At 44.2% G+C, this 24,770-nt stretch overlaps 1 protein-coding gene across 1 annotated transcript in view; it reads right to left on the reverse strand.

Annotated features, from left to right (window-relative positions):
* Positions 1-2,886: 2,886 nt before the first annotated feature.
* The window catches only part of DLGAP3 (DLG associated protein 3), a 59,888-nt gene continuing 38,004 nt past the window's right edge, over positions 2,887-24,770 (reverse strand). Inside the window, exons 6-10 of the mRNA XM_070949370.1 lie at positions 22,145-22,230; positions 14,748-15,172; positions 10,881-10,972; positions 9,432-9,575; positions 2,887-3,108 (exon numbers count right to left, since the gene is read on the reverse strand). Of these exons, the coding sequence (XP_070805471.1) occupies positions 2,887-3,108; positions 9,432-9,575; positions 10,881-10,972; positions 14,748-15,172; positions 22,145-22,230 (969 nt within the window). The remainder of the gene's footprint in view (positions 3,109-9,431; positions 9,576-10,880; positions 10,973-14,747; positions 15,173-22,144; positions 22,231-24,770) is intronic.

Consider the following 24,770-nt stretch of genomic DNA (forward strand, 5'->3'; position numbering starts at 1 on the left):
GGTAAATGTCCTACTTTGTTCTGGCTCTCCTTCCCATTTCCTTCTTTCCTGCTGTTCTCTCCTCTTAATAACTGCTGAGAATAGGAGAAAACAAGGATCTGTGGCAATAAGGCTGTCCTTTTCTTTTGGGATCCAAGACCGAAGTCAGGGTTTCTCAACCTTGGCAAATGTAAGACAATTGGACTTCAATTCCCAGAATTCCTCAGCCAGTCACGCTGTCAGGGGGAGTTCTGGGAGTTTGTATCCATGTGCCTTAAAATCGTTAAGGTTGAGAAGCTGCTGACTGAAGATTTCTCTCACCCTCTGATCTGACCATGGAGGTACCAATGACTCTGAATGCCACCCCGATGCCACCCCGTCTGGAACTAAGCTGCTTCTTCTAGGTTTTTCCTATTTCCCCCTATCATTTTTGTGTCGTCAATTCTTTGGTTATAAACTAGGAACTGAGAGAGCCCTAAATCCACAGGTCTCAGTCTGTAATACAGCACAATCAGGGGTGAGCTGCTGGGGGTTCGCAGGGGATTCGGGAGAACCTCTAGCTAAGATTCTGTAGAGTTTGGAGAACCCCCAAATCCCACTCCTGGCTGGCCCTGACCACACCCCCCCTCTCCCAGGAGTCCCCACGCGGCCCATTTTGGATGCAGGTAAGTGCAGGGCGCGTGCGGAGGTTCGGGGAGGGTGAAAAACGGGCCTATTGGAAATTCAGGAAGGCCAGAAACAGGCCCATTTCCAGCCTCCAGAGGGCCTCTGGAGCCTGGGGAGGCCATTTTCACCCTCCCGGAGGTTCGAGGAAAACCTCCGGAGCCTGGGGAGGGCAAAAATGCCCCCCTCTGTGGTGCAGGTGGCCGACAAGGCCACACCCACCATGGCCACACCCACCCAGCAACCAGGCAGAGAACCCCTTGCTAAAATTTTTGAAACCCACCCCTGAACACAATCCCAGCATTCAACAATTCAAGCAGTTCTTTCCAGAAAGTCTCACGGATCAATGGCACAAAGTCACTCTCAGCAAGAGTGGCCCAGTGATTGATTTTCTGTTTTTTAATGGGGGAGAGTAAGCATCAGTCCCATCACCCTCTGTATACTGATGCTGTTTTAAATATCCATGAACTGACTTACTGATTTTCCTTGCATTAGACTAGGAGCTCTCAGAACACCTGGTTCTTCTTGGGAACTTCCATCCAATAATCATCTCTTCCAATGTGGAATTGATGGACACAATTCACTTGTTTATTCTAAGGTAGACTTCCAGAGTCTGGTGTCCTTCACTAATTCTCAGCCATTGTGGCCAATAGGAGTTGACGTTCAACCTATTTGAAGTCCTCCAGTTCTAGGAACTGAAGCCTAACTTCTTGAAACTGAGTTTGGGAAGTCTTATCTAGGACGTACGTTGTAGAAAGTAATTCTAAGGCAGGGGTCAGCAACACGCAGCTCTGGAGCCGCATGTGGCTCTTTCATCCCTCTGCTGTGGCTCTCTGTTGCTAGTCGGCTCCACAATTGATAGGGCTTTCAGTTAGGACAGGTAGAGGAAAAAGGATGCTGCGCTAGGAGGAGACTCTATGATGGGGGAACCGGACTTCCGGTTGGCTCCAGAATTGAATGGGGGCTTTGTGGCTCTTTGAGTGTTTAAGGTTGCTGACCCCTGTTCTAAGGAATAAAAACTCTGGCCAGTGAGTGCCCCATGTAAACATTCCTTTTTCCTCCTTAGTGAGTTTCCACTGATCCTTTTGAAAAGCTCAATCTGGCCCTGGCATAACATAAAAGAATTATGAATGGAAGACATTTTTAGGAGGACCCCCCTGGAAAAATCCATGAATGAGGCACTAGCATAGCCCTCTCTGGAAACATCCCTCGATCTTCTTCGAGATTCTTTATAATTACCGTTGTACTATTCTAAATCTCATTTGGACTCTCATCAACAACTTCCTTCTTGGATAGCAAAACTGTGGCTTTCTGTCTGAACCACAGGTCCCTTTTGATGCATGTGATCAGATATTGGTCCCTTGAGGGGTACCACCAACCCTTTAACGTAAAATAACATTCTGAACTCTCCTACCAAGGAACCTTTTTCTGGGTGGTTTTTTTGCAAATTTCTCTAGACGTTTTATCCTCAAGGCTCCTTAGGAAACCACTGTGACATGCCAAGATTCACTAAGACACTGATCCGTCGACCTGACCACCATGTAAGACTTGGTTGCTTGCTAATGGTCCCAGCTTGAGACGTATCATATGTGAGTGGGTGGAAACGGAGGGAGATTTGTATGGTTTGTGCAGGTGAGTGGTGAGAAGGGGGCTGCTGATATGGAAGGGAACAGGGTCTCCTGAGGAGACGAGAAGCTCTCGCCATCAGAAACACAGCTGTGGTCTTGGGGGCAGTTTCTGCCCTTTCGGTTATATTTATAGAAGTACATATACATATATATTTTTTTTAATATAAATATTGATGGGTCTAGAACCCACGGAGGTGGAGTGAACGGGGGTCGTGGGAGGGGGCCCGAGCCTGCAGGACAGTGAGAAAAGCTCATATACGGGGTTGATTTAAAGTGGAAGGGATAATGCCCGCTGATGGAACAGGAGGCAAAGATGATAAGAAGAGGAAGGGAAGGAGATGAGGGTCCTGATGGATCCGAGGACAGCTTATGATATAGGCTGGTTGTTGCCAAGTCCTGCTGAGAGGGATGAGTGTAAGGGCCAGAACCTTAGTTTTCTCAACTGTCTTGTATGAAGTTCATGGATTTCTCAGAAGTTCTTCTTTTTTTTAAAAAAGTAGAGACCGGGTAGATCCTTGTGTTTCTCTCTTGAAAGAAACCATGGAACATAGCCAGCAGATCCCCAGAATGCTGTGCGCTCTGCCTGGCGGAGGGTTAGAAAAGGTGACCCCAGCCCTCACAGTCTGGTCTGGGCCTCTGGGATGTAGATCTCGATGCTGTCCGCGCTCTCAGTAGCTGAGCTCTGGCGGAAGGAGGCAGCCCGCTTGGCCGCCAAGAGCCTCTTGCGAGCTTCTTGTCTCTGCCGGTCCACAGAGTCCAGAGATCGGTCCTTCACCGGGTGCAGCCGGGAGCGTGGTGGCTTCTTTGGTATCGGCGGAGGCACCTTCTTTTCCTCCTGCTAGAGAGAGAAAAAAAGACACACAGAGAGAGAGGAGACATGTGGAGAGAAAAGGTATAAGCCATCCATGGGTAAAAAGAAGATGTATCTGAAAAGGTTCCTGTGTCTTAGAATAGGGGTCTCCAACTGTGGCCACTTTAAGCCTGGCGGACTTCAACTCCCAGAATTCCCCAGCCAGCAAGCTGGGGAATTCAGCCAAGCTGGGGAATTCTGGGAATTGAAGTCCACCAGGCTTAAAGTGGCCAAGTTTGGAGACCCATGTCTTAGAAGACCAAATGTGGCTACTGAGGAGAAGGCAGCTTTTGCAGCACTCCAGGATGGCCATCACAGAAGTTCACAATTAAGTTAGAAATGGATTTAGAAAACTCCTGCACAGAATTCTGGAAATTTTCCTCTGAGGTCCTTTGTAACCTTCATTGTTTTTAAGTATAAATTAAAACATCATTAATGTTATCAATTTCTTGGAGACTTGTGACTTCTTGGGTAATCACAGCATGACATCCACTGTTAAGTCCCAAAGGTGCCTTTTCAAGAGGATTTTCTGGTTTTTTCTTTGAAGATGTTTTGCTTCTCATCCAAGAAGCATCTTCAAAGAAAAACCAGAAAATCCAGTTGCCTCTTGAAAAGGCACCTTTGGGACAACCATGACCTGGATGACTGAGAATCTCCATAGACATTCACCGTTAAGGTCGTTGATTCTACCTCTACCCCTTGCAAAATCCGATATAATTGCAAAACAATTTCTTAGAGGACATTGAATGGCTGTCTAAACTGATGCTATAGACTAGTGTTTTTAAACTTAAGTGTCAGGCACATACAATTGGACAGGGTAGAGTTCAAACTGGCTGCTTTATTGTATTTATGCCACTTCACCCATGTTTTAATGATGTGTAGGTCATCCTGGAGTTGAGCATGACTCATGGTGATTCTGTATCTTGTGTCAAAACTCTACCACTTTTAAACATCAGGTGGAGCATTGATCACATCATCATCTTGTCTTTTGGGACCACACCCTATGGAGATAATGATTTCTGGAATTGTCATGTACTTACAAAGGCTGATTTTGTTTAGCTTCTGAGATCAGCCAAGGTTGACTAAGTGTTGTCGCCTAGGAGAGCTATGCGTATACAAATTTGTAATTTTATGCACATGTATTGATCACAAATATGCTCTGATGGAAGGACTGAAGTGCTTTAAAATGCATATTGCCATATTTCTATCAACTTTGTTTATGGCCCAACTGCATGCATTTTCATATTTCTGAGACCCTAGAAATATTGCCATTAAAATTGTAGCTTTTGCCTGATGCATGAATGAACCTGACAAACTTTGGTCTCTTGATCATCTTAACCCCCTCTCTGTCTAGGATATGGAATCGCTCTAACAAGAATGTGATTTTGACAGGGCTGGTTTAATGATCTCTTTGGCTCCCTTTAGTTTTGCTGAAGTAATGCAGAAGGAGAGACAGAAAATGCAGATAAATGAAGAGCAAAGAAAGTTTTATTCCCACACTAGATCAATTTTCCATATCCTGGCGTTCCTGGGACATTTTAGCCACACACTCTGTGAATTATGAAAACTGCTGTCCCAAGTCATCAGGATTAGGGATGGTGAAGAAATTCAGGGTGTGTGCAGATAATTTTAATTTCTCATTCTGTAGCCAATCCACAACGCAAAAGCTTTTCGTTCAAATGTTACCTTTTTACTGAATTTTGCAGTGCAGATTGTTTTTAAGGATAAGTTATTAAGGGAAAGTCTAAGATGATAGATAGATAGATAGATAGATAGATAGATAGATGAGAGATAGATGGAGATAATAGAGGATATAGATGATAGACAATGGATGACAGATATATACCAGTGGTGGGTTTTAAATTTTTTTACTACCGGTTCTGTGGGTTGGGTTGGTGGGCGTGGCATGGCTTGGTGGGCGTGGCAGGGGAAGGATACTGTAAAATCTCCATTCCCACCCCACTCCAGGGGAAGGATACTTTAAAATCTCCATTCCCTCCCTAATCCAAGGGAAGGTTACTGCAAAATCCCCATTTCCTCCTGATCAGTTGGGACTTGGGAGGTAGAGAATAGATGGGGGCGGGGCCAGTCAGAATTTTTACTACCAGTTCTCCGAACTACTCAAAGTTTCTGCTACCGGTTCTCCAGAACTGGTCAGAACCTGCTGAAACCCACCTCTGGTATATACTATAGATAGATGACAGAGATAGATGATAGAGATAATAGGATTAATAGATAGATGACAGACAGATAGCAGATAGAGCTAATAGATGGAGAAAATAGATATGATAGATAGATAGATAGATAGGTTGACAGACAGAGATAGATAGGCAGATAGACAGACAGAGATAGATAGAAAGATAGACAGACAGAGATGATAGATAGATAGATAGATAGATAGATAGATAGACAGAGATAGATAGACGATAGACAGACAGACAGTCAAACAGACAGATAGAAGAGAGACAGAGGGAGAGTGAATAGCCATGAATATATGCGTATGAACGTTCATTAAAATCATGTACAAAAAAGAATTAAGGTTAAGGCCACTTAATTATTTGCAAAAATGACATGTATTTGGAAGAATCCTGGCTTTCTGCACCCTTAACATGGAAGATGGGGAAGAAACATCTACCATATTTTTTGGAGTATAAGATGCACCTTAGTTTTTGGGGAGGAAAATAAGAAAAAAGCTGATTGGCAGGTGGATCGGCCTCCCGGAAAACCCCCAATCAGCTGTTCCCAGAGGTAAATTTTAGCAACAGGTTTCTTGGTTGTTTGCTCTGTGTCTTGCTTCCCCCTCCCCCTTTTTTTTCTGCCTCTGAAATTTCTGAAACTCTGTTTCAGAAAAAACTGTTTTTCCTGCCTCTGAAAGCCTCCGAAACAGCTTCAGAAAAAAAGCCTCTGAAGCTCTGTTTGGGGGCTTCTTTTCTGAAGCTTTTTTTCTGATGCTTTTTTCAGCCTCCGAAACCTCGTTTGAGAAGCTGGGCGGGGCTACATTCGGAGTATAAGACGCACCCAGATTTTCACCCTCTTTTTTGGGGGAAAAAGGTGTGTCTTATACTCCGAAAAATACAGTATGTCAAGAATCTGGGTTTGAAATGTAGTTTTCTGCCATGCTGGAGGTGATGAAGCTGAAACGCTAAAGAGAACAGGCCTCTGGCTAGCACCCAACCTTACCAGCCAGACGTGCTGGCCTTAGTCTGGAAGTGCCTAAAAAAGAAATAGGCACAGCTGTGAGTGGATGCACGGAAGTGGCTTGAGATGCACACACGCAGACACACACGAGCGCACACACACGGAGAGCGAAAGAACAGACGCCTTAAAATGAAACACATGGCAAAAATAAATAAATAAACCAAATCTGGGACTTGTTTCTCAGCCAAATTTCGAGCTGTTCCCCCACCTCTCTATTTTCAGGAAGCCTGGCTGTTTTCTTCCTTCCTTTCTTAAAATATAATGAAAGAGAACAAAGATTCACTAAAAATGCCCAATTATTTTGCCGTGGCCAGCAACGCAGCTTTTTACAGAGATGGGAAGGAGGTGTGTGTGTAGGAGGAAAAACAGCCCTGATTGCTGTCTCTCAATCCTTTCTCTCTTTTATGTTCAGCAAATCTCTCAGGCCACCTGCGAGGCAAGGAAGCAGAAAGCGTCTGATGAGTGTTTAGCTGAGAGTTTGATTTATTTTTTTCTTTCCTAAATTGGCAGATCTTTAGGAGATGTGTCTTCATGGGAAAGAGTCCCTGGTACCATTAGAACAGAGGTCTTCAAACTTGGCAGCTTTAAGACTTGTGGACTTTTTTTTTTTTTAAATTTGATTTTATATGCTGCCCTTCTCCGGAGACTCAGGGCGGCTTACAATGCGTTAAGCAATAGCCTTCATACTTTTGTATATTTATACAAAGTCAGCTTATTGCCCCCACAAACTGGGTCCTCAATTTACCTACCTTAGAAAGGATGGAAGGCTGAGTCAACCTTGAGCCTTGGCGAGATTCGAACCTGCAGTAATTGCAGGCAGCTAGATGATAATAACAGGTTATTAGTCTGCTGCGCCACCAGGCTCTTTTAAGAGTCAACTCCCAGAAGTCTCCAGCCAGCATAGCTTGAAGTCCACAAGTTGAAGTCCACAAGTCTTAAAGCTGCCAAGTTTGAAGACCTCTGCATTAGAGTAACAGTGACAATTTAACAGAGTTGGAAGGGACTTTGGAGGTCTTCTAATCCAAACTCCTTCTGTTTGAGAAGTCTCTATATACCGTTTTGGATAAATGGCGACTGTATTTTTCAGACTATAAGACGCAGAAGACGCACCAAAATTTCGAAGAGGTAAGTAAGAAAAAAAAAAGTTTTTGCCCTCCCCGGCACCCAGGAGGACTCTGCAGGCCTCCCAAACCCTCTGCACGCCCCGTTTTTTCCAAAAAATGGGCCTGTTTTTCGCAAACGTGTGACGAGCAGAGTGGGGCTTCGGGAGGCCAAAAATGGCTGTGTTTGGTGTATAAGATGCACCAACATTTCCACTCTCTTTTAGCAGGGGTAGGGGAAGTGTGTCTTATACTCTGAAAAATATGGTATTTAATCTCTTCTTAAAAACCTCCAGTGATGGAGCATCCACAACTTCTGGAAGGAAAGCCATGCCACTGATTAAGTCTTCTCATTGTCAGGAAATTTATCCTTAATTCTAAATTGGATCTGTCTTTGATAAGTTTCCATCCATAACTTTTTGTCCTGCCTTCAGGTGCTTTGGAGAATAGGCCAACCCCCTCTTCTCTGTGGCAACCCCTCAAATATCGGAAAACTGATATCAGGACCCCTAGTCCTTCTCTTCATTAGATTTCAGGTAGTCCTTGACTTACGACAGTTCATTTAGTGACTGCTCAAAGTTACAATGGCACTGAAAAAAGTGACTTATGACTACTTTGCACACTTAACGACCGTTACAGTATTCCCACGGTCACGTGACTGAAATTCGGATGCTTGGCAGCTGACTCATATTTATGACGGTTGCAGTGTCCCAGGGTCACATGCGTCCTTCTGACAAGCAAAGTCAATGGGAAAGCCAGGTTCACTTAACAACCATGTTACTAATTTAACCATTGCAGTGATTCACTTAACGAGTGTGGCCAGAAAGGTCGTAAAATGGGGCCAAAATTCACTTAAATGTTTCGTTTAGCAACAGAAATGTGGGACTCAATTCTGGTCATAAGTCAAGGTCTACCTGTACACATATCCATTTCCTGCAACTGTTCATTGCACAGGGTCCCCATTCTGGAGAATTCATAAGAAAGACCCCAATGCATCAAGCTGCCATTCTGGGTTTGTGAGCAAATGAGGCTCAAGGGTATAACTTTATTAGTGGGTCGAGCATAGAAAGCTGCTCTTGATAGTGTGGTTTCCTGGGAAACATCCATTACTCTGCAGTTTCCCTGGCTGTTCATGCTTCCCAGTTTGAAAATGTTTGGTGGAAAAACTTCTGGCTGGAGGTCATTGCTAGGAAGGATGAGAAGCCGGGCAGGCCACTGATTTAGAGAACGTCCTGTGAAATGCAAGATAGGAGCTTCAAAAGGACCTGTTCATTGTCTCATACATAGCCACAGTCCATCCAACTCTTCTCTACTTGGACAGATATTTCAAATTTCAAACGCAAACTTACCTTCATCAAACTTCCTTACATCAGATCAAAAAAGAGCCAATAGAAACACAAGTGAGCTAGAGAACTTCCTGTGAAATGCAAGTTAGGACCTTCACTGTTCATTGCCTCATTCATGCCATAGTCCCGTGATGGCGAACTTATGGCATGCATGCCAGAGGTGGCACACAGAGCCCTCTCTGTGGGCACCCATGCCATCGCCAGCTGCTTTTCTGGTTTCCTGGCATGCACATGTGCACTGGCCAGCTGGTTTCACGGGCACTAGAGTGCCAGAAAATGGCCTGAAAAACAGGGCCATTTTCTGGGCTGTTTTCAGGCCGTTTTCCAGGCCAAAAATGGCCTTTAAATGGCCCTGAGAATGGCCAAAAACGGTGTGATAATGGCCTGGAAAACAACTTGTAAATGACCAAAAAAATGGCCAAAAATGCCCAAAAAACAGGCATGTGCACCAGCCAGCTAGTCTTTGGGTTTCCGGCACTCCAGCTCATGTGCATTCCAGTTTGGGCACTCTGTGCCAAAAAGGTTCACCATCACTGTCCATCCAATTCTTTTCTACTTGGACAGAGATTTTGGAAGCAAACTTACTTTCATCAGACTAAACAAGAGCCAGTACAGTCAGCAAAGAAAATATAGGCAAGGGGTTTTATCTCATCCTCTTCTTTTTTACCTTAGCCTCAATGGGCTTCCACCCGTTAGATTTGAGTTGCTGAAGTTCGGCAAACTTCATGCTGACATCCTCAATGGAGAGCTGCAGGAGATCCCAGAATCCAGCCAGATCCTGGAAAGTGGGAATGGGGAAAGCATTGGGATCCTGCCAGGAAGAAAATGAAAGGGAAAAAAACGTTTAGTTTGGTATCAGAGTCAGATTTTGGTCTGCTGCAAGAATGATTGCATGATGTGGGCAAAAATATGAAGAGGGCATCCTTGAAGGTGAGATCAAAGCTTTGCCTGTTTTTTAGTGTGGAGAAAGGGTCTCCAGTCTCCAACCAGTTTGGACCGGATCGCCTCATCCGGTAGCGATGGCGGCGGGTGGTTCAGAGAACCGGTAGCAGAAATCCCTGCACTCCCCCACCCCCATGCCCAGCTGAGCCGCACGATCATCAGAGGCTTTTTTTTTTTTTACTTTTAAAAGCATTTTTTCTACAACCTCTTCGACTGAAAAAATGCTTTTAAAAGAAAAAAAAAGCCTCTGTGATCGTGCGGCTCAGTTGGGATCGTCAGAGGCTTTTCAAAGCATTTTTTTTCTGCAACCTCTTGGCCGAAGAGGTGTAAAAAAAATGCTTTGAAAAGTCTCTGAAGATCCCAGCTGAGTTGCCTGATCGGCAGAGGCTTTTCAAAGCATTAGAAAAAATGCTTTGAAAAGTTAAAAAAAAAAAAAGTTGGCCACGCCCACCCAGTCACATTACCCCCCCACCACCACCAAGCCATGCCCACAGAACTGGTAGTAACAAATTTTACATTTCACCACTGTCTCCAACCTTGGCAACTTTAAGCCTGGTGGACTTCTACACCCAGAATTCTGGGAGTGGAAGTCCTCCAGGCTTAAAGTTGCCAAGGTTGGAGACCCCTGGTGTGGAGTATGGAACATCAAAAGCTTTATGTGGCTGATTCATTGATTTTTGGACTATCACATCCTGTAGACCTTCCTGGTCTGCTGGCAACTGAAGTTTAAGAACATTCAGAAGACAAGGCTTTGCCCATTTCTGGTTCAGTATGGCATGTGGCATTTTCAATGACAACTTGGCATCTACTGTAAAATCACACCCAGGGAAAACTGGCTGAAGTCACAGGTAGCATGGGCAAGTTTTACAACTCCCTCTTTTCTTCCAAAATCTCAGAAGGTGGCAGCACCAGACTGACCATTGTGTAGATTGAAACATAAGGAGGAACCACCAGGAATTCAGGGTTAGAAGTTAGACATCAAATCAACCAATTTAGAAGAAATTTGTGGCAAGCTAATATTGCATTGTTGCCAAGAAAGTCCCTGGACGTGACCATGAAGTCACCAGAAGCTGAATTCTTGGAGGAAGCTGGACTTTTCTTTAACCACTCCAAATTAAGAAAGCCTATTTATGCATCATATAAATGTATATCATATATCAAATGTTCCCCTCACCATATTTTGCTGGCAGAGTCGGTAAAACTGTTGGACTTTCTGGCTCATCAGGAGCTGGGCACTGCCAACCGCACTACGGATCTTCTCAAGAACTGGACAGGAACAAGATAAAGCAAGAAAATCAATGGAAACAGTCACGATTGGGATAAATTTGAAGCCTGTTCTGTACTAGTGATTCTTGATAGGTCCTTCCTCTGCATGACAAATCAGCTTATAAGAGCCTCCAACCTTGTCAACTTTATGACTTGTGGATTTCAACTCCCAGCTGAGGAATTCTGGAGGTTGAAGTCCATAAACTGTAAAGTTGCCAAGGCTGGAGACCCTTGAATGGCATTGCATAGGTTTTTAAAGAGCAATCTTTTATTTTTTTTAAGACAAGGCAACCAGCACCGAGGGAAGCTTATTAATGCTGGAGTTGAAACAAGCTTGGAAGAATAGAATAGAATAGAATTTTTTATTGGCCAAGTGTGATTGGACACACAAGGAATTTGCTTTGGTGCATATGCTCTCAGTGTACATAAAAGAAAAGATACGTTCATCAAGAATCATAAAATACAACACTTAATGATAGTCATAGGGTACAAATAAGCAATCAGGAAACAATCAATGTCAATGTAAATCGTAAGGGTACAAGCAACAAAGTTACAGTCATACATAGAAGATGCTAATTCTTTGGAAAACTGGCATTTACGGCAGGCAAAAAGCCCCCAAATTTGGCACCAACAGCAGATTTCCTCCAGATGCAAATAACAACTTCAGAGGAGGTTCCTCCTTCCCATCTAAATGGCTGAAAGGATTAAATCCCTCTCCCCTTTCCATGCTTGCTGCTATCTGGGGAACATCCAGCCCCATGCATTCTATTTCCATGTTTCAGAGATGGCATGTTAATTACAAGCGATCAAGGGCATATTTGAATGATTCCCCCAGGAATGGAAAAAAAATATCTGCCTATTATTATACATTTCTATATGAACCTTCCAGTTGTTGTTCTGTTTATGTGTTATAAGACAATCTATGAAAAATTATGCTAACCATAAATAAAATAGTTGGGTGGGTTTACTTTTATGTACTATGTTGGCTTAGTTTAGTGAGTGAACTCAGTTCTACCCAAAGTAGGAAAGGGGACTCCATGTCTGTACAAATGTTGTGGAATTGCACTTCCTATAAACAATAGCATTTCTCTCTCCCTCCCTCCTTCCTTCTTTTTTTTCTCTCTCTCTCCTTCCTTCCTTTCTCTTTCTCTCTCTCTCCTTCGTGCCTCCCCTCTCTCTGTGTGTATCAGAGGTGGTATTTAGCCGGTTTGCACTGGTTCATGCGAACCATTGGAGGAAATTTGGCCAAGGTCGCTGAACCGGTGTAGCCGGCTGGCCACACCCCCGAACCAGTTCCCCGGTCGCTGCTTGTTCGCCCTGCCACCATGTTCTTCGTGCACGTGCATCCCATTGCCTTGCAAGTCCAATGAGATGTGCATGTGGCGGCGATGGCACGGCAGCAGCTTTTTCCGCAACCTCCAGTATTTTTCGGTGGCCTGCGGCCAGCCGCCTCTTTGAGAGCCACTTTGCGGCTGTGGCGGCTGGCTGGGGGCAGCTGAAAACTCCGGTCAGCTTGCCTTCCGGACTCTGGAGCAGCTGCTGTGGAAGGTAAGCAGCCCAAACAAAGAGGCGGTGGTGGGGGAGGAAGTGGGGCTAGGGCCAGGGCCACTAAAGGAGGGGAAACGGGGATGACTGGCGAAGGGAGGGCGGGCGTAGATAGGTGGAAATTCCAAAAATGTTCCTACCTTTTCCTGTGGACGTGGCTAGGTGGGGGGGGGTCATGTGACTGAGTGGGTGTGGGCATGAGTGACATCAAGTTGGCCATACCCACTCAGTCACATGCCCCCTCCAGCCATGCCAACCGAACTGGTAGCGAAAATTTTTGAAACCCACCACTGATGTATATGTATGTATGAGAGAGAAGGCAGGACACAGTTTCAATCACATGATCCAGTTGCCATCTTGACTTCTTTACTTTTTTTGGGATAGCGTTGTCTATTGTACAACCCTCTCTCTCTCCTGGCTCATTAGTTATGGTTTATGAGTTTCCAGAAGTAAGCAGATAATCCATCCCTGAGATAAAGCAATAATGATAATACTAATAATACCATCAAGCAACTTCTGCCAATCCCAGGTCCTTGGGAAGAACTCAAATGGTGGATAAAATGCCAAATCCAGCCTAAACATCTGGTTGACTGTATGACCAACCATAATGATACATACGAAAGCTGTACCAAATTCTGCCATGCATTTACTCCAGCATGTTCTACTTTCTACCCCAAGATACTGGAGAATATCTTAATTTCACTTGGAAGTGGTTTTGAGCTTACTTTATTATTGGATGTGGGAGAGGAGGCAACATTTGCTGATGTTGTTTACCGTGACATATCTTACCATCCCTCTGAAACCTCTGTTAGGTTCCATACTTCCCAGCCAGAAAAAGTTTCATGAAAGAGTTTCTTTTTCTTGGGATTGAATCCATGCGTGGAAAGCTAGATTGATAGTGGCTTTCTGGAGCAGGGGTCCGCCAGGCTTAAAGTTGCCAAGGTTGGAGACCCCTGCTCTGGAGACTTGGTTCTACAAGTCATAGAGGACCTTCAAACACCTCCTAAATACAGATAGTCCTCACCTTACAATGGTAACTGAGCCCAGAATTACGGTCACAAGTTGGCCGATTACTAAACGGGTCATCATATGACCGACCGGATTTTACAACTTGTTTTGCGGTGGTTGTTAAGTGGTCACTAAGCAAATTCATGGCCATTAACTGAATGCCACAGTTGTTAAGCAAACCTATTGTCTGCAACAGGTGTGTTTTGCTGAAATTTTGGTCAAAGTTGTTATAAATTGCAGTCACATGACTGCACGAGGCTGCCAATTGAAACGGTTCCCAAGCACCCAAAATATAATCACGTGACCACAGGGGCACCTTTGTCACCAGAACTTCAAACCCAGATCAAAAATACCATTTTTTGGAGGGTCTGTCGTAACTTCAAACAGTCATTAAACGACTGTTGTAATTGGAGGACAATCTATAATCAAATAAATTGAAGGCATTTCAAGAGGAATCCCTGGATATACTTCTCCCTTTTAAAAGTGTTTGAATAAGCAAATTATTTATGTAATGCAAGGATGATCGATAACCTCCCACCGGCCAATACGCTCTCACAGAGAGGGCCTCCTCGGGGTGCCGTCGGCCAGGCAATGTCAGCTGGCGGCCCCCAGGGGGCGAGCCTTCTCTGTGGGGGCACCTGCCCTGTGGAATGAGCTGCCTCCTGGAATACGATTGATCCCGGACCTCCGGACCTTCCGTAAAGCCCTGAAGACGTTTTTATTTTATCAAGCCGGCCTAGCCTAAATGGTTTTTAATTGGGATTTTAAATTTTATGGATTTGGGGTTTTAAATTGGGTAGCCAGTGATTTAATTCTTTTTAATTGTCTTAACTTTTGCATTTGTATGTTTTTTAATTTTGGCTGTTCACCGCCCTGAGTCCCTTCTGGGAGAAGGGCGGTATACAAATTAAATAAATAAATAAATAAATAAATAAATAAATAAATAAATAAATAAATAAATAAATAAATGACAATTTCTGCATAGCCTCTCCAAATATTTTCTGTAATCTAAAAGCAACATGAAATGCAGCACCTATTTATGGCTTTTGATTTATTGGTCTAAATGTTGGATACTACTCATCGCAATCATCATTTCGTTCTCTAGTTAGGTATTAATTTTCTTGTCCGAAAATATGTTCAGCCACAGAGCCCTACAGTTTGGCTTGCGCCCAGGAACAGTGCAGATGGAGCTACCCAACTTCCCGGCCCTGGGGAGACTCACTCTCTTCTGGCAGATCGTAATCTTCTGCCTCCAGTTCCATCTGCTGGCACCAGCCTTCCATCTTTTCCACCTCGGCCTGCAATAACTTGATGAACCACTCGCCGTCCCGGTGGCAAGGCGACGCTCGGCCAGAATCTGGCAGACTGCGGGAACCTCGGTCCATCCAGGACTCCTGTCGTGGCACTTCCACCGTGTCGTATTGCATCTGGTAGTCCTCCCGATAGGCCCACTGCCCTTGCGTGTGAACGGTTTTGTAGACGGAATATTGCCGCGTGGATTCGGGCTCGGAGGAGTGCCGCTGGAAGGATCGTCCAAACTGAAGGGCCTTGTCCTCGGTGGCCACGGCCAGCCCAGCCAAGCCTTCCAGCTCTAAGTCAGCCTGCACCCCTGCTGTCACACTGTTGGACCGCTTGAACCGAGCACGCCTGAGATGAAGAGGAGAAAGGATTAGATTTCCCTGTGTGAGGCAATATAGTAGGGGAGGTGGGTTCTCAGGAGGGAGGGGCTGCGTTCCAGAGGCAACTCAGCTGTGATATTTTGTGTGAGAGAACGAGGGTGAAGACAGCCTCTCCCTAATAGTTCCCAAAGTATGTCGTAGATGCAGATAGTAGAGTTTTTAGTCTGGCAAGACTCTGTCTATAGGTGTGGGAACAATAAAAAAACTTACTGTATTTTCCAGAGTATAAGACGCACCGTTTTCACCCCAAAAAAAGGGTGAAAATCTGGGTGCATCTTACACTCCGAATGTAGCCACACCCAGCTTCTCAAACGGAGGTTTCAGAGGCTGAAAAAAGTATCAGAAATGAAGCTTCAGAAAAGAAGCCCCCAAACAGAGCTTCAGAGGCTTTTTTTCTGAAGCTCTGTTTCGGAGGCTTTCAGAGGCAGAAAAAAAAGTTTTTTCTGAAACAGAGTTTCAGAAGTTTTTTTTTTTTAAAAAAACCAAGTTTTATTGTTTTTTTTCCTTTTCTCCTCTCCCACCTTTACCCACATCTTTCTTTTTTTTTTTTTTTTTGAACAGAGTGTTGGTCATTTCTTATCTTATACAATTAGTCAAATTCAAATACATTTTGCTCAATTACAATTTTTGTCAATATCGTCTTCCCCCCCTTTCTATTTTTTCCCCTTGAATATACCTCATTATTTCTATACTTGCATAAATAAAATATATAAAATTCACCTCTGGGAACAGCTGATTGGGGGTATTTTGGGAGGCCAATCCACCTGCCAATCAGCTTTTTTCTTATTTTCCTCCCCAAAAACTAAGGTGCATCTTATACTCCGAAAAATACAGTAGTTTGGAAGAATCATATGTCATTCTTGGTTTAGGGCCTGACATACTGGTATTCTATAACGCAAAGCAATTCAATGGAGAGAGGGTTGATCCACCTAACTCAGAAGGTTCTACTTTGACCACGAAGTTGAGTCATCTGGAACAACTCTTTTTTTTCCAATCCTATGGTACAAAACTTTCTCATATACATAGCTTTTGGGAACGGCATGTTTAAACTGAACGTCCCTCTCTCGACAGAGGGGGAGGGATACGACATCATCTATCTCCAGTCTACAACACGGTCCTTTCAACAGTTCCACACCCATTTGCATCACTCAGGTGACCCTTACGACACAGATAAACCTCCAGGTGACCTTAACGACTTGCTAAAAGAATGCAAATGACCAACTGTCTGCAAGGAGTATAAATCCTTCCATCCCCCATCATTCAGTCAGAGCTGAAGAAGCTTCTTGGATGAGAAGCGAAATGTCTTCAAACCCCCCCCCCCAACAACCAGAAAGTCCAGTTGCCTCTTGAAAAAGCACCTTTGGGACAGGGGTACAATGCTCGCAGTTTGGACCAGATCGCCTGCACACCGCCCATACCCAGCTGAGCTGCGCAATCATCAGAAGCTATTTTTCTTAACTTTTAAAAGCATTTTTTCTATAATCTCTTCGGCCGAAAAACTGCTTTTAAAAGTAACAAAAAAAAGTCTCTGATGATTGCGCCATTAACCTGTATTGTCAGAGGCTTTTAAAAGCATTTTTTTTCCTACAACCTCTTCGGCCGAAGAGGTTGTAGGGAAAAAAATGCCTTTAAAAGCCTCTGGTGATCCCAGCTGAGTTGCTTGATCGTCAGAGGCTTTTAAAAGCATTTTTTTCTGCAACCTCTTAAGGTTGTAGAAAAAAATGCTTTTAAAAGTAAAAAAAAAAAAAAAGTTGGCCACGCCCACCCAGTCACATTACCCCCCCCCTCCAAAGCCATGCCCACAGAACCGGTAGTAACACATTTTACATTTCACCCCTGCTTTGGGACAACCATGACTTGGATGTCTGAGAATCTCCATAGACATTGATGCATGTTATAAAGTTCTTTCTCGACCATTGGGGGCCATAAAAACCTGGGGGTGATTCAGTGACATTATCAGAGAGAGAGTAAGGCTAGAATGCTGAGCCCCTCTTTGTGATTGGTGGTCAAAATATATTAGAGATGGGTATGCAAAATGGGAAACTTGCCTTGGATTTTTTTTTTTTTTAAAAAACCATTCTCTTGGAACATGTCAGTTTTCTTCTGGAATGTGCTAATCTGTGCAACCCAGAGACGGTTTGATAGTTCTAGATGTTCACTGACGGACAAAGGAAGGGGTTCACGGTTTCCAGAGCTGCTTCATCTTTGAATCTGAATGATATGAGCAGTTTCCTTTTCCAGCCAATCTAGTTCTACAACTGTATGAACTACCATGTTTCCCCAAAAATAAGACTGGGTCTTATTTTCTTTTGGGTCCTAAAATAGCCACTAGGGCTTATTTTCAGGGGGTATTTTATTTTCCTCTCCATGTACAGGAGGCTTACTTCTTCTGCTTGCTCACGGTGGGGCAGGAGGCTGGCTGTGCAGGCTCTTAAGTAGGGCTTATTTTGGGCGTAGGGCTTATATTAGGCACATACATAAAAACCATTGGCCAAGATGTATCCCAATTTATCACCTAATTGTTGGAGATGCAACCATAAATCTGGAACATTCAACCACATGTGATGGACGTGCCCCATCGCAAGGAAGTATTGGTGTCAAATTCAAAAATGGTTGGAAGAAATTACAAAGCAAAAAATAGATTTGAAACCTGAATTGTTTTTATTAGGAATACTGGACCCGAAAATGAACAAAAACCTTCAATACATTATATTGCACATACTTACCGCAGCAAGAATCACATTTGCAAAAAATTGGAAACAAAAAAATGTACCCTCAGACGAAACAGTAATTAGAAAAATTCAAGAATGAGCAGAGATGGATAAAATGACTATGGAGTTGAAAGAGACAGAGGATTTGGAATATTATGAAATATGGAATAAAATATACAGTTGGCTCGAAAATAGAAATCAGAACAAGAAATGTTTAACTTAATATTGATGAAACTTAAAGTAACTGAACAACATTAAATAAAGAGATGTAAATATAAATGAATATAAATGTGTAGATAAGAACAATGAATATTATAATGTGTATATATATATATGTTGGAGTAATGCGATTATTCTACTATTGAATAGTAAATAAAAACTACAAAAGCAAAATATGTAAGTCGATACGAAATGCTGTACAATTACCATTAATGTTATGTAAATGTTCAATACGTTATGTCTTGACATGTTTTGTTTTTATATATGTGTGATTTTTGTGCTATTTTAAAAGACAAACTGTTTAATAAAAATTATTTTAAAAAAAGACCATGCTAGGGCTTATTTTCAGGGTAGGGCTTATTTTCAGGGAAACAGAGTACTTTGCGGCCCAAGAATTAGAATGTCAAGAATATATGGGGAACTTTGGGAAAACATGTCTTTTACATCCAGTGTGAGAGCTTACTGCAACTCTTTCTGCAACAAAGCTACTGGGTCCCAGAGGCAGGAACAAGAGTCAGAAAAACCCTCAACAAGCAGGAACAAATTCCATGCCTTCTTGTTTGAGCACCAACCTCCCTTGCGTTTCCTGGCCTGTTTCTATGGCAACCAGTGTTGGATGGATGCTAAAGGACCAGAGAGAGACTGAGAGCAGAAGAGGACATGCTGGCCAATTGCTCACGGGAAGAAGAAAAGGGGTATCTAGCGAGGTACTTCAAAATTCAAGGGTCTGGGTGGTGAATGGCAGGGATATCAGGTCAGACAGTACCAAAAATATTATAAACCCAAGTTTCTGGCTTGAGTGCTTATTCTTCTTTCAGAGTCAGGAATGCTCCCTTCCACGACTCAGACTGAGGAGTCCCTGCTCATTCCCAGGTAGTCCTCGATTTACAACAGTTCATTAACTTCAAAGTTACAACGGCATTGAAAGAAGTGATTTATGACTGTTTTTCACACTTACAACCATTGGTCATGTGATCCAAATTCAGATGCTGGGCAACTGACTCATATTTATGACGGTTGCAGCATCCCGGGATCACGCGATCACCTTTTGCGACCTTCTGACGAGCAAAGTCAACGGGGAAGCCGGTTAGTAACTAAACAACTGCAAGTGATTCATTTAACAACGGTGGCAAGAAAGGTTGTAAAATGGGGTCAAACTCATTTAGCAACTGTCTCGCTTAGCAACAAAAATCTTGGACTCAATTATGGTCATAAGTCGAGGACTACCTCTGTTAGGTTGTCCCAAGCCTGTATGTAGGGGTCTTGTATAAGCTACTATGATATCCCACCTATCCAGGGGTCAGCTCATGTATTTTTGCAGGCACTGATCTACTCATGTATTTTTGCAGGCACTGGTCTACTCATTTGTTTGCTTTTAACACTGATCAGCTGTAGGGCGGCCTTTTGAAGCCCCGCGGCAAGAGTTTAAACAGTTTTTTTTCCCTCTAGCCATCAGCTGGGACTCAGGAGGCAGCAATAGATTGGGGTGGGGCCAAATAAAAGGTAAGAATAACACGGGGTGTGTGTGAAGTGGGTGCGGGGTGCAGGGTGCGTGGGGGGGTGCGTGGGGGGGTGCATGGGGGGGGGGGCAGAACCGGTTCGGTGACATCATATCGTCACCGCTACCAGCTCGGGAGAACCGGGCCGAACTGGGAGGAACCCACCACTGTCTTGGAGGCTTCAGCTTTGCCACACAACGATGGGAGGGGGGGAAATAGTTAGATGGGGTTTTGTAGCCAAAACAATAATGTTTTCTTGTGGGGATGAAGGACATTCTCACAGGTGGCTGGCCAGAGGAGGAGCAAGTAACCCAGCAACCGGCCAGCGTCTGGATTGAACAGTGTGACCAATGACTTGGGGGGAAAGGGGAAACTTTTACTTCTAATCAGGTGAAAGCCACGGGAAATTTCAGAGTCGGCTTTCACCAATATGATGTATCCAATAAACTGTTCTTTGAGGAACTCGCTTGCCTTGGAGTTTTGTTTTCTATGGGTGCATTACTTGGAACGTTGACGCCAAGGTCCCTTCCAATTCTGTTACTCTGTTATTTCTGATATTACTTGCCTTGCCTGCCTTCCCACAGATGCTCATGAACCTGGGTCTACGAGACATGTTGCATTTGGGGATGATGGGAGTTGAAGTCCAACAGATCCAAATCACTCCAAGATTGGAATGCCAAAGTCAGCCCAACTGAAGTTCTTAATATTCTTGGCAGCTGGATGACATTCCCTAAATGCAGGGTATGTTCTCAGATAATTTTCACTTAATGATGGTAATTGGGACTGGAATTTCCATCATGGGGTGATGCAGTTATAAACATCACATACGTTGCTGCTTAGCGATGGAAATGCTGGCATGTATGGTTGCCGTCGTTAAGTGAATTACCACGGGTCATTAAGTGAGGATCTCATATGGGTGGCCATTTGTGACTTCCTGCTGGCTTCCCATTGTCTTTGCTGGTAGGAAGCCAAGAGCGCAAATGACGATCACATGACCGCAGGATGCTGCGAGTGACATAAGTATGAGAACCAGTCATTAAATATCACTCATTCAGCGCTGTCATAAATTCAAATAGTCATTGAATGAGTGAATTGTTTAGTGAGGACTACCTGCAGTTTGATTTGATTTAATTCACTCTTGAATACTACTTGTCAGCTGACTCTCTAGTCATGGATTTGTTCTTTCACATCAAACATTAGTGTTAGGTTGTGTTAAGAGCTCTCACTCAAGGCTTTCGATGGGTCCCGAAGGCCTTGGAGCAGGGGTGAAATCCAGCAGGTTCTGACAGGTTCTGGAGAACCGGTAGTGGAAATTTTGAGTAGTTTGGAGAACTGGCAAATACCACCTCTGGTTGGCCCCAGAGTGGGGTGGGAATAGGGATTTTGCAATATCCTTCCCCCAGGAATGGGGAGGGAATGTAGATTTTGCAGTATCCTTCCCCTGCCACGCCCACCAAGCCCACAGAACCAGTAGTAAAAAAATCTGGATTTCACCCCTGCCTTGGAGCCTCAAATTGTGCACCTCTGATTTAATCTGCTTTACAGGTCTGTCATTTGATCTTTTCTGGGTAGGGAGATATTGGAGGGAGCGGTCAAAAGTCAAAAAAGTCCAGATGTGGCTGCGATTGCAGGGTTGCCCTTTGTCCCAGGCGTTGCATCCAAGGAAGAGTCAAAGCCTCAATCTCTACTTGTGAGTATGTTTGATGGGTCCCCGTGTCATCTGAAAAGGGTATCACCTAGCGAAATCCCTCAAAAGGCATCCTGAAGTCATTCTGGCTTTTTTCCTACCATGTTAAACCCCAAGACAGGGCAATAATATTCAGATTTGGCCGTGAAGCATCCCTAGATAACCAAATTGTCCCATCACAGACTGTAGCAGGGATGGCTAACCTTTTCCGGACCGAGTGCCCAAAGCACAGTACAAACCCAAACCCCCAAAATCCAATGCACATGTGACCCCAGGTATGCGCCCTGCCCCCACGCCTCCCGCATGCCACATGCCACATGCCCCTGCACATGCGTGTGCCTCCCCACGTGCCCCACGCATGTGCGAGCAGCCCCCGGCATGCAGCCCACCCTCATGCATGTGCACGCCCCCTGTCCCCACCCCCCACATGTGCGGCAGAGACCCGATGACCAGCTGGCCAGAGGGAGGCACACGCGCATGCGTGACGGAGCTGAACTGGGGTGACGGCTCGTGTGTCCATAGAGAGGGCACCGCGTGCCACCTGTGGCACACGTGCCATAGGTTCACCATCATGGGATTATAGCAATGGATTATAGCAATGACTATAGCTTTTCTTGCTTGAGTTTCTCTGGAAATTTTGCCTTGCAAATACTGATCTGGGGTGGGGAGACGATACGGCTGATAATTTTTTGCATTAATTCAGGGGATTGGTGGCATGATGTGTGCTTGTGTATGTGTGTGTGTGTGTGTGTGAGTCTGCCTGTGTGCGTACATGTGTGAGGGAAGAGACACAGGCGCTGAGATGCATGCTTAACCAGCCATACCGTTTATCTTCTTCCACTTGAACACCGATGGAGTGAAACTCTCGACAGCTTCGGCTTTCGGTGTCAGAATCGGATATCGTTTCCACCTTTTGGGGAAGGGAAAGAAGACAGCAAGAAGGAAAGAAAGAAGTTGATTAATGGATCCGGAAGAAAAACCTAATTAGCGGAATGGAGGAGAGGTGGGTAGCTGCTTAATACAAAGGAAAGTTTATTAATAGAACCAAAAGAAAAAAAGAGAAAAAGAACTGAGACTTAATAACAAACATAATCCTGATAGTCTTCATCATTCATAATTAGGATGAGAATTTCTGTTGCTAAGCAAGACAGTGTTTAAGTAAGTCATGCCTGATTTTAAGATCTTTTGTGCCATGGTTGTTAAGCATGGTTGTTAAGTGAGTCACATGGTCATTAAGTGATTCTGACTTCCCCCCTTGACTTTGCTTGTTGGGAGCCAGTTGGGAAGGTCGCAAATGGTGGTCATATGACCCCAGGATACTGCAACCATGGTAAATACAGGATTGTCAAGTGCCCAAATTTTGATCATGTGCCTATGGGGATACTGTGACGGTTATAACAAATGTCTCACTGAACAGCATAAATTTTGGGCTCAATTGCAGTCGTAAGTCGAGGACTACCTGTATTTATTGAACCACTCTAATCCACCATCGAACAAGAGAAAACGATCACTGCACGAATAGTTGTTGCACGGTATGTGAGAACCTGGCTACTAGTTAGGTTTTTCACAACATGGACCATAAAGTGCCCGACTTCGATTTTAGCCTGATGTGCAAACATACTTGTTAGTGTGCAATTTATGTGCACATGAAGAGGTTTGCGTGTTTTTATTTATTACCGAGCTTCCTTCAAAGCAGCAGGAAGCAAAATGCTGAACTGGAACCCCACGAGGCTGCCAGATCTGTCTGCGGAAGATGCTCGGTCCATTTTGGCAGAGCGACCCCACGGTGGTTTACTGAAGGCTACCTGTGGCCATTGAGTCATAAGTTCACTTCTGTTGCAAAAACAGAGGCCTGGAAGCTGGAAGCTCTCCATGCCAGGGAAAGCTTTAATTGCCCAAACTTCTACCTGCTAGGCTGCTCTTAATGGCACCGGACTGGTTTAAAAGCAAAACAAAGAATAAAGTTGGAAATTCTTGTTCTTGTTGTTAGTTGCGAAGTTGTGTCCGACCCATCGCGACCCCATGGACAACGTTCCTCCAGGCCTTCCTGTCCTCTACCATCCTCTGGAGTCCATTTAAGCGCACGCCGACTGCTTCAGTGACTCCATCCAGCCACCTCGTTCTCTGCTGTCCCCTTCTTCTTTTGCCCTCCATCGTTCCCAGCATTAGGCTCTTCTCCAGGGAGTCCTTCCTTCTCATTAGGTGGCCAAAGTACTTGAGTTTCTTCTTCAGGATCTGGCCTTCTAAAGGGCAGTCAGGGTGGATCTCCTCTAGGACTGACCGGTTGGATGGCCTTGCAGTCCATGGGACTCACAGGAGTCTTCTCCAGCACCAGAGTTCGCTCAACCTTCCTTATGATCCAACTTTCACAGCCATCCATTGCAACTGGGAAAACCATAGCCTTGACTATATGCACTTTTGTTGGCAGGGTGATGTCTCAGGTTTAAAAGCAAAACAAAGCATACAGTTGCAAATTCTAGAGGCTTGCAATTGTCTTGATTTATGTTTGGAGCAGGTCCCGGAGAGGACTGGCACTGAAATAGTAAATAGAATTTTTTCAAACTCTCTTAAATGGCATGCAAAGTATCGCCATCTTTTGCAGAACACAACCCTGGACAGGTGAGTCTTTGAGAGACTGGCACTGCAGCTTAATTGATTCATTGGTGTCAGCTTGGAGTGGATTGTTAAGTGCTGTCCCCACTGCTTTTGACGCTTTGACCTTGTCAAAAGCAACTGCACACCATGAAGTTGGATCAGACACTTCCTTTCCGCTTGTTTGCCCCCTTGGCTGAACCGCTTGGATACCCTTGTCTAAACTTCATTGAACCTCTCCCGGCAACACCTGGACGGATGCTAAGTGACAAAGCCTGCTAATGAAGGAGACGGCAGGGCAGGTGGCAGAAACGCACATTTAGAAGATGAATAAAAATGAGAAGCGGTCCAAAGCGGGGCAGCTCTGGAAGGTGGAGAGGGGGGATGGTCAAAGAAGTGAGGACAATGGTTTCGGCTGCGCAATAACAATCTGGTCTCCTTTTTATATGCAAAGTGATAAACAGACAGAGGATAGAGCTACATTAGAGGATGGAGATAGATAAATAGATGATAGTTATAGATAGGTGATAGATAGATGATATAGATAGATAGAAGGGAGATTGTTGTTGTTGATGATGGATAGATAGATAGATAGATAGATAGATAGATGATAGATAGATGATAGATGATAGATGATAGATGATAGATGATAGATAGATAGATGATAGATAGTTAATAGATGATAGATAGATAGATAGATGGATGGATGGATGGATGGATAGATAGATGATAGATGATAGATAGATGATAGATGATAGATAGACGATAGATAGATGATAGATGATAGATAGATGGTAGACAGACAGACAGACAGACAGACAGACAGAGACAGCTAAAAGAGATGATAGCTAGCTAGGT

Source organism: Pituophis catenifer, unplaced genomic scaffold, assembly GCF_029215685.1.
Source record: "Pituophis catenifer annectens isolate HBS135680 unplaced genomic scaffold, rPitCat1.0.hap2 SCAF_9, whole genome shotgun sequence".
In the NCBI taxonomy this organism is placed as follows: domain Eukaryota; kingdom Metazoa; phylum Chordata; class Lepidosauria; order Squamata; family Colubridae; genus Pituophis; species Pituophis catenifer.